This window comes from Arachis ipaensis, chromosome B9 (genome assembly GCF_059453495.1).
Source record: "Arachis ipaensis isolate K30076 ecotype BB chromosome B9, ASM5945349v1, whole genome shotgun sequence".
Lineage (NCBI taxonomy): Eukaryota > Viridiplantae > Streptophyta > Magnoliopsida > Fabales > Fabaceae > Arachis > Arachis ipaensis.
Genome location: NC_142444.1, coordinates 18,299,914 through 18,310,542, shown reverse-complemented (window position 1 = coordinate 18,310,542; position 10,629 = coordinate 18,299,914). Strand labels below are relative to the sequence as shown.

Below are 10,629 nucleotides of genomic sequence, written 5' to 3'. Positions count from 1 at the left end.
CTAATTTGAAGGGATCAAGTTCATTCTTGGAATGTACACTTTATCTCCAATATTTCTACCGGTCACTACCGTCACTCCAATTACGTTGCTGCCAAGTTCGTTAACTATTAATCTTGTCCCGTTGCATAAACTTGAAGTCTGGTCTATGTTTTGCAGTAGCATTACAGTGACTCCTGGCTCCAAAGTCAACTTGTGATTGGGTAGTCCCGAACATTTGATGTCATTTAGGAACTCTGGTGTGAACCGCTCTTGTTGTACATCTTCATTCTCATCAACTTGACATGTTATGTCAGAACTCAAATACTCATTTTCCATCCCTAGAAAGATTGTCAAGACAAAATCGTTTACCTTCTCGACACTCTCAAGCGTGGGTGCAGGATTTGCCCTACTCTGAAAATACCTGTAATCTGACATGTTTTGCAACAAATTTGGATATGCAAAGTCTACCAAATGAAAGAGAGGGTCATCAATAGTTGTAATCAATAGATCATCTGGAATTTCAATTTCTGATTCATCACCAACAACAGAACCAATATTTCCATTTCCAACATCAAGTATCCAATTAGCAAATCTCTTCATTTCACCTTCATCTTGATCTGAATAAGACATTAGAAGCCTCATGTTCGTATGCAGTTTCAGAACCTTACAAAACGACCACAGATGGGATGAGTTAATAGCTGATGTCAATATATCGTGTCTACTCCCTTTCGGAATCACCGGAAGTATCTGTCTGAAATTATCTCCTAGAACAACAACCTTACCACCAAATGGTTGATGTGTCTTATGTTGATCGGTAACTGATATAAGATCCCTGAGCGTCCGATCAAGTGCTTCAAATCACATTTTATTGAGCATTGGAATTTCATCCCAAATTATTAAGCTACTTTGGATGAGCAGCTCAGCCTTCAAACTGCCATGCTTGATATTACAAGTAGATTCATCAGTAATTGTAATGGGTATTGAAAATCTAAAATGAGCCATTCTGCCACCAGGTAGGAGTAAAGACGCAATTCCACTGGATGCGACATTTAAAACAATCTTTCCTTTAGACCGAATAGCAGAAGAAAGTCCATTCCAAATAAATGTCTTACCACACCCATCATGCCCATAAAGGAAGTAAAAACCACCAGAGTCTGTAATAACAGCATTAAGTATCTCATCGAATACTAACCTTTGCTCATGAGTCATCTTTTGTTCCGTATATAAGTTTGTATGAGTCAACGCATTTGTGTCATATGCTAACTCCTCCTCTATTAGCTTATTCTGAAAAAGGCGAACATCAGACATTTCAGTATATGGCATTGATTGATAGTCTCTTAAAGATCTCGCATTGCTGTTGAGTATCTTCTTAATCTCAATAAGGCAGAGGTTTTTCAATTCGTCATCAGTCATGTTTAGTCCTAGCAAAAGCACATAGTGGTTTTATAAAATATTTAATAAGTAATTCCAAAATAAAACTATTAATATTATTAATAAAAATAAAAATAATAAGAGAATAAAATCTTGATATAAAAAAAAGACATAGTAAAATATCTTGATTTTTTAAAGCTTTTCTCCTCTCATATAGTATTCCATCAGCTAATAATGTCCAAGTTACATTTCAAACACGCTCTGGGTTGCTAATGCTATTAGATATCAGTAGTATCACAAATAATTTTCTCAATTGATGACCAGATGCAAATTCAGCTACCTCATTAATAGCTGTAATGAAATCCCTATCATCGCACAGTAGTCCCATGGAATAGCAAGCATCTTGGAAGTTAGAATATGTAATTCCATTAAATGTCCTAATAGACTCATATGTTGTGCAACCTCTCTGAACAGCTAACAAAATTTTCATATAATAAATATCATCTGTACCCGATGGAACATAGTTTAACCTCTCGATAGAATACCCTCTTTTGCGTGGATGTCATTCCCTTGCTTCTCTATCATAAATAAATTGATTTGGAAACTCAGCATATGTCAAAATTTGACCTGATTCAAATTTTTTATTGGCCTCCATCTATGCTAAGAACATCATACATTTTTCTTCCTCTTCTTCCATGATTTTCTCAAGATCATCATCGTCTTTAAAGATGATATTTTGCTCTCTAGGCAAATGAAAGGTTAATCTCATTATTGAAGGCCAATCTAATTCGATTTTTGTGCTCTAATGAATCTATAATAATTATATAGCATATACCAAAGATTGTTTTTAATAGACCAATTTAAAATTTAAATGTTTGGTCTTTAAGTAATAAAATCATATTAACATACACTAGCTTTGTAATTGGTCGATATTGTTTGATGTTTGTTGAAACTGTTGTTGACTTGTCTGATGACATGGGCTATCATATGCTCCACGTGTGATACCCAAATTACTAATACTATTAATATTTTCACATTGTTCTTTTTCACCTACAGAGTGTGAATTAGTAGTTGAAGACCTTGATCGATATGGTGTTGGGTTATTACCTAATAAGATAATTTGAGACATTAGTTTTGAACAAATTTTCTGTTAAAGTTTATAATTGAATAAATGGTAGAAAAATCAAAATATACATAAAGTGAATGCATATTCACATAAGCAAGTTTCAAAAAAATCATCCAAAAATTAACCTGTATTGATGCTGCTATTTGTAATGTCCGACAACACCAAATCAAAATGCACACCATTGGAACTATCACTCGGATTTTCTGTAATTTTTTTATAAACAAACTTAGTAAAATATTACGAAGACAATATAAACTAATAATTTATTACTTGTCAATAGCTAAATAATGTATAGAAAATATTGTATTTTATGAGATTTTATTTGGCCAAAATACCCATAACACACCACGCACATTTGTTCCTTCTTCTCTGTTCCTATTCCATCAAAAATTCTAAATCAATCATTATGTTTTGTTATATATATATTTATATCCATGTAGTTCTCATTTTTTCTCTATTTTTTTCATCCATTTTACTAACTATCCTGTTTGAATTCAACCTCTTCACTCATCTGCATCTTTACTTAATAAATAAATAACTAAATGGTCAGTTTAACTTCAACGGCGGCTTTAATTTTCTTTTCATTCTCATTTATTTAGTTACGTAAATATATTTTACAAAAAATAATATATATTTTTTTCACAAAAGTTTCTTTTTTCAAATAAATATAAGTTTAATCTCACAATCAATAAATTCAACTAATAGTTAAAATTTTTTTATTTCATTAAATAAAGAAATTGAAAATGAATAGCTTATAATTAAAAAGAGAGAAAAAGAAGAAAGTACCTCTATTATTGTGCAGAGACAATCTAAAAAATAACAATGTAAATGGAGTAAAGAGAAAATTTATAAATGTGACAAATAAAAAAAAATTAAATTTAAAAATCGAAATAGTCAAGAAGTCACTTAATTAGAAATTAGTATTAGAATTTTGAATTTCAAATTTTTAAATAGAGTTTACTAATTAGTTAGTGCAAATTTTAAATTTTTAAATAATTTTTTTTTAATTAAACATTTGTTGTTCATCAGGAATATAGGAATTTGTTAATTTAAAAATGATTTTATTAGATTTGTTATAAATAGTGTCATTCCTATTATTTGTCGATAAAAATAAATAAAAATAAATACAATCTAAAAATTAATAACCTTATAAATTACGTAAATTTAGAAAAAATTTTTAAAAAAAGAAAAAATGAAAGTATTTCTATTGTGCAGAAACAATTTAAAAGATAACAATGTAAATTGAGTAAAGAGAAAATTTATAAATGTGACAAGTAAAAAAATTTAAATTTAAAAATCGAAACAGTTAAGAAGTCACTTAATTAGGAATTAGTATTAGAATTTCAAATTTTAAATTTTTAAATAGAATTTTCTAATTAGTTAGTATAAAGTTTAAATTTTTAAATAAATTTTTTTAAATTAATTCAATTTTGTCGGAACAACATTAGAAACAGAATTAAATATAGAAAAATGTCAAATTAAAATATTTTTTTAAATAGGATAAATAACCTCACATTTTAATAAGACTGGTAATTCTATTTACTTTAATATAATCTTTTGTAATTAACATAATAGCTTATAAATTATATAAAATTTTAAAAAATATTCTCAAATCCAATTATATTTAAAAATTCAAAAAAAAAGTTTATTTGAATTTAAATTTAAAATTTTAAACATAATACTTTAATTAAAAATTATAATTAGATTTTTTTAAAATAAGTACATATTAAAAATTAATAACTAACTTAATTGTATCAACAATAATTCATATAAGAAATTTATAACTTTATGACATTAAATACTAAATTAGAAATTAACATAATATCAACAGTATGAATCGAATTAAAAATAAAATCATAAGTAATAACCAAATAACTTCAATTTATATTTAAAAAAATTTTAAATTCCAAACATAAAAATCCAAAAGAAAAATAACAACTCAAGAAAAGATGATGTTTCCACCAAAACAAACATATGCTTGACATTATTCTATTATATATACTCTAAAAAGATTCTAAAACATGTGCATCCAAATTCTCAAGTTTCATTCCCAATCTTGATCTTCTTGCAAGTTGAGGTATCTCCTTGCACCTTCGAATCTTCCGACTCCGAGGATAGTCGCTTGGTTGGTGTAATAGCATTTTCCAACACTTCGGATTCATCATTGTCCGTAACTTCATTGGAGAACTCAAGCAACAAATTCTGTACAAAATACTACGTTAAATTAAAGACTTCCTTCTCACCTTTGATTTTATCTCAATAATATTTTTTTAATAAAATAAAGATCTACTTTTAAGAAAACAAACAAACAAAAAATTCATTTTTTGAACAAATACCTTAACACCTTCTACTTTCTCCCCTTCAATGATTGAGGAAGCCTTTGAAATTGGAAGCAAACCACCAGTGTAGTCAACATCCTAAAATTATAATTAGTTATTAATTATTATTTATAAATTAGATACTACTAATGACCAAGGAAGAGAAAAATATACTGCTTTTTAATAGAAAGTACACTTATAACTGTATTCACAATTTGAATAGAGTGAGCCTTTTTGAATTTATTTATGAGATTCACATTATCAGTCATCATCTTAACTTTATAAAAAGGTGAAAAATGTGGATTATCATATATTTAAACTTCAACGATGAAGAAAAAGATCTTATCAATTAGGTTGAGTAAAAGTGTAGGTATATCCGATAGATCTCCTTTCTGCAGGGTATTACATAATATATTAATAATAAATAATATAAAAATTAACACTAAAAATATATTCACTAATGTTTTTAGAAATAAATATTGGTTAGAACTTACCAATAGGAGTGGATCAAGTATCTCTACACAGTTCTTTCCCAAAATTTATTTTGCCTCCTTGTCACGAATCGAGACACAAGAACCCTCCTAACCGAGACGTGTATTTTTCCTCCCTAGAATTGATAAACAAAAATCAAAGAACAATTAGATGAGGATAAACAAACAAATTTAAAATATAAATAATATAAATTTAAAATAAAATAAAAAATATTAGTAGAAAACTCACGTCTTCATCGAGTCAAACCATCTCAATTGAGTATGGCAATGAAGAATTACCGTAACTTGGTAGTGTCCATAACCGTATCATTCGTATACGTACACACAAATTATCGATTGTAGGTTTGATTTCTGCGATTTTGTGAATACCATCCATTGAAATAAGTAGAGAAATTTTAGATTTTGGATGTATGTAAAGAAAAGGGTTTGATGTACTTTAAATATAGTTGACTCATAGCTAAAATTTTTTAAATTTGATTGACTTTAATTTAAATTTAAATTAAATTTACAGATAAAGTAAATAAATATATTAACAATTTTTAAAATTCTAAATTAACGTAAATATATTTAAATTTATGTATGTAGTTGTAATTTTTGAAAAAAATCTACAAAACTTTAAAAAATAACAATCTAAGTACAACAATCTAAAATTTAAAAAATAACAACTTAAATAAAAAAATTTAAAATTTAAAAAATAACAATTTAAGTATAACAACTTAAATAAATAGATTAAAATTTTAAAATAACAACTTAAACAAATAATAATTTATAATTTATAATTTATAAATATAAATCTAAAAATTTCTAGTGACGACACCTAAACAAATAAATTTTCAGACTCAACGTATGAACGCTACATCAACGTATGAACGCTACATCAACATATGAGCTCCCTATTTGTATTACTATAAAGATGAGTTGTTGATATTTTTTGAATAAATTTATTTTGTTAAAATTTTATTTTCTTCAGACACATGGGCGATCCAAGGATTTAGGTGCAAATCAAATCCATCTCCCCTTCGAACTTCGGATTCGTTCAAAGAGAGAGAGTAGTACTTGCTATCTTTTTTCTCCCTCTCGCCGCGTTCAAGCTGCAGTATGGAATTTAGTTTTATCCGTGTCAGTAAAAGGGTTTGTCCACATCGGCTTTAATTCGCTAGTGGTTGTTGAGTATCACGTTACAAGTTGATTCTTATTCGTTGTAGTTAAAAGAAGTGTTAACTATAATTTTGATCTCTAAAATATAAATTGAAATTTTGTTTGTTACCAATGTTTTTTTTACAAATAAAATCGTTTTTAAAATTTAAAATCCAATTTTAAAATTATCTTTTTTACTTAAATATTAAAATTTTAGATCAAATTATTTATTTAAAAAAATTATAAAATAAAAAAATAAGAGAAAGAGAATATTTTTGTTCCGATTAATGGAAAGGAAAAAAGAAGAAGAAAAAACTATCTACAATCTATTTCTGTTTTTGTTTTTATTGCCATTTCTGTAAGATTTTAGTTCCTAAAATAAAGACGATTTTAAAATTAAGTTAAATTTTAGGGACAATTTTATATACAAAAAAATTAAAAATAAATAAAAATTTTGACTTATATTTTAAGAACCAAAATTATATTTAACAGTTAAAAACAAGATTCTGAAAATTAGACCGGACCGACCGGTCGAACCGGTTTAACTGAGAACCGGTAGTAATAACTGTCCGGTCCAGTACTTATAACTGCTGAGGAAAAAATCGCTTAAAAAACGTTGAACCGGCCAAGAACCGGTCAGTTGGACCGGACCTGTAACCGGCCGGTTCATAGAAAACGACGCCGTTTTGTTTATTTGTAAAAAAAAAGAAAAATAAACCCAGAACCATTCGCGAACAACCCCCTTCCTTCCCCCAATCATTCGTGCAAGCCCTGGCCTATCTGAAGCAAAGGAAAACCCTAGCCGTTCATTGCGATGCCGTCCCCAGATCCTCAGCGCTCCGCGGGTCGCCGGTTGCCGGTCGTCTCCACGGCCTCCTCCTTCTCCTCTCCTCCGCGGCGTCTCCCCCTTCTAGCTCGGCACGTCGTCCATTCCCAGGTGAAATCGCTGGTCGAGGCCTCCAGCTGGTGCGCCGTGGTGTCGCCGTCGTGTCTTCGTCTTCCTGCTGTCAGTGGAAGGTTAGTGAAACTGTGATTTACTGATTTCTGTTGAGTCTGTTACTCTGTTTCAGGTTTTGAGGTTGAATTTGTGATTTTTGATTTCTTGGGTCTTTTGTAATGCTGCTGATTTATGATTTCTTGGATCTTTTGTAATGCTACTGATTTTTGATTTCTTGAGTCTTTTGTAATGCGAAAAGTGGGTTTTACGGTTTTAAATGTTCATCTGTCTTCCTGTTTTGATTTTAGCATCTGTATAAATGGTTACTTTCTTGGTGTATAAATATAGATGATTATAGACACATGACATACTAAGTTTTAAATATATCAAATTAATGCATAGCTATTTACTATGAATCTATGTTTCCAATTCAGACATTAACCACATGATAAATTGAACAGGAACATGTTTGATCTTAAGTATTATTAACATTTTAGTATACTTGCCTTGTTATAAGGCTTAAGCTGCAAATGTAGTTTGATCTCCTTATCCTCTCCTTATATTTCTAATGTGGAGGATTTCACTTAGCCCAAGTCGATGACTTCAACAAGAAGTTTTCTCACTCAACCCTGTAAACTTGTTCTTATTTATCTGATTACCTGTTGTGATCAATGATTAGAGAAGGCTGCCTTGTTCCTCTACAATATATTCTGAGCAGTGAGATCTGCAAAGAACTAAACTACTAAAACCATTCCTTTTTGTTTTTGCTTGAATTTTAGAAGAAAGAGCAATGTAATGTATTCCTATTTATTATTTCATAAGATCAAGGTTAAATTAACAATTTAGGTGGAGTTGAGTTTTGTTTATGAGTAATTAAATGCACGAAACAGGAATAGGATTGCTAATTTCTTTTGTGACTTTCATTGTTCTTTTCCCCCTTGTTGTGGTGCTGTTGTTGTTATGCTGCTCTTTTATTATGGCACTGTGATTCTCCGATCACTGATCAAGTATTTTGAATTTGGAATTTCTGATTAGTGACTTGTTAAGCTGCTGTTATTATTATGCTGCTGTTTTGTTATGGTACTGTGATTGTGTGATCACTGATCAGTATTTTGAATTTGGAATTTGTAATTAATGACTTGTTAAACTGCTGTTTTGTTATGGCACTGTTGTTGTTATGCTGCTATTTTGTATTGGTTGTTGCTGAATGAGTAGGGTAGCTACCTGCCAATGCCATATATAAATAAACTGATGAATGATGATGATGGTAGTGGAAGGAGAGTCAAAGTGTATCGGTAGTTGGTGATATGTTATGCTTTCTTATCCAATGACTACTTGTTATGTTGATACCTCAACTTGGAAACAACACTACATCATCAATTAAGAGGTTGCGGGTTCGAGTCTCCTATCTTCCAAATTTTAGCCAATGAGTAATAGCTCAAATGGCATAGTCTCCCCATACTAAATTAAGAGGTTGCGGGTTCGAGTCTCCTATCTTTGGTAAAAAGAAAAAAAAAACAAACATAGCCACTAAACAAACACTATCATAATAAATGTGTATCATTTTATTGTTATCCTGGATAAATATACCGATTAACCAAATGCAGTCTTATAGACTACGAGAGAGTACATGAGAGTACGTGAAATGGAGAGTGGGGAGAGCGGGGGAGAGTCTTCGAGGGTGGCACATAGCGAGGCAGCCGGCCATGTCGGCGGAAGCAATAAGGGGGAGAGTGGAGGGGGCATGCATCAGGTGAAAAGGAGGGGATTAAAGGAGATGGTAACAAGACTCAAAGTCAGCGGATATCGTTCAGAGATAAAGTTGTTGGTGCCTCAGAAAGGAGAGCTTGGGAGGTTGCTGATTCTCTTGATGGGGATAAGATGGCTACCGTAGTTGGTAAGCAAGGTGATTCGGAGATACCAACTGTGACGTTCACTGAGGAAGCAAAAGAGATATTGGCAGAGCCCTACAAAGATGCCATCGTGATCAAAGTTCTTGGAAAAAATTTTAGCTATACAGCGATCACGCACAGGCTAAAAGGCGTCTGGAGAACCAAAGGAGGATATGAGGTACTAGATGTCGGTTTTGGCTATTTCTTAGTCAAATTTGATCTCTTGGAGGATAGAGAGAAAGTTCTCCTTGGAGGACCGTGGATGATTACTGGAAGCTATGTTGCGGTTAAACCTTGGAGTTCTTCATTCAGACCTTGTGAAAACACTTTTGGGTCTACCATGGTTTGGATAAGAATCACAGGTTTAAACATTAACTATTATCAAGAGAGAGCCATGAAAATGATTGCGTCAGCTGTTGGCAAACCGATCCGCATCGACTTAGCCACCAAGTCTGCAGAGAGGGAAAAGTATGCAAGAGTATGTGTGCAAATTAACTTGGGACTTCCAGTTATAAAAAAAAAAATCAAGTTGATGGTCATATGTATGACATAGAATATGAGCACTTGAATTTAATTTGTCAAAAATGTAGCTGCTTTGGGCATGTCACAAGAGAATGTGTGAAAGAGAACAACAATGGCATTGGGAAGGAAAGTACGGTGAAGGAGAAAAATTTGCCGTCACTTTTTCCTGTAGATAACAACGAGAAAACAGTGGAAGGTAGTCAAATCCCAGTAAAAAATCAAAATTTATCTTTTGAATTTGGAATTAATGCCAAATCAATTCCAATTATGGAGAAACATGGTGCAGCAGATCTTGTGCATGATAATTTACAAGACTCACGTATGAAAATGGATACTCGTGCAAAAGAGGGTGAATGGGTTACAGTTAGTAGAAAAGGCAAGGAAAAAGTGGGTAAAGGCCACAATGTGGTGCCAAAAAAATCCAATGTAGCAATATGCTCCAATTTGGTGAGTAAGAAATTTTCTTTTGGGTATAATAACATGCATGCTGGATCCTCATCAAATGCAAAGGTGAAGTCCTTATCAAATGCAAAGGTGGGGCCTAAGGAAAAGAAAGATCCTCCATCCACACTTGGCTCTTTGGGAACAACTCAGGTGGCTTTCAAGGATCAGAGTACTCCCTTTTTTAAAGCAGGGCACAAAAGGCAGCATCCTATTTCGCTTCAAAACTCACCTACTGAAGCATTGTCAATGGATTCTCGAGTACAAAAAGAGCTTGATAAAGTTAGTGCAACAACAAACTTGGAGACCCAACCTCAACAGAAGAATGATGGTTCTGCGGTGCAAGTCCACAAGGAGACACTTGGAGACAGGGGTCCATCAACGTGAGGTAGAATGATTAAACATTCCAATTATT

General features: G+C 31.5%; 1 protein-coding gene across 1 annotated transcript; it reads right to left on the bottom strand.

The window, feature by feature from the left end:
- Nucleotides 1-1,392, bottom strand: LOC148543912 (uncharacterized). Its single transcript, XM_088498773.1, has 2 exons — nt 930-1,392; nt 1-830 (listed from the first exon to the last, which is right to left on the bottom strand). Exons 1-2 carry the CDS (start codon nt 1,390-1,392, stop codon nt 1-3), a joined length of 1,293 nt encoding a protein of 430 aa, XP_088354899.1.
- Between the last annotated feature and the right edge of the window lie 9,237 nt (nt 1,393-10,629).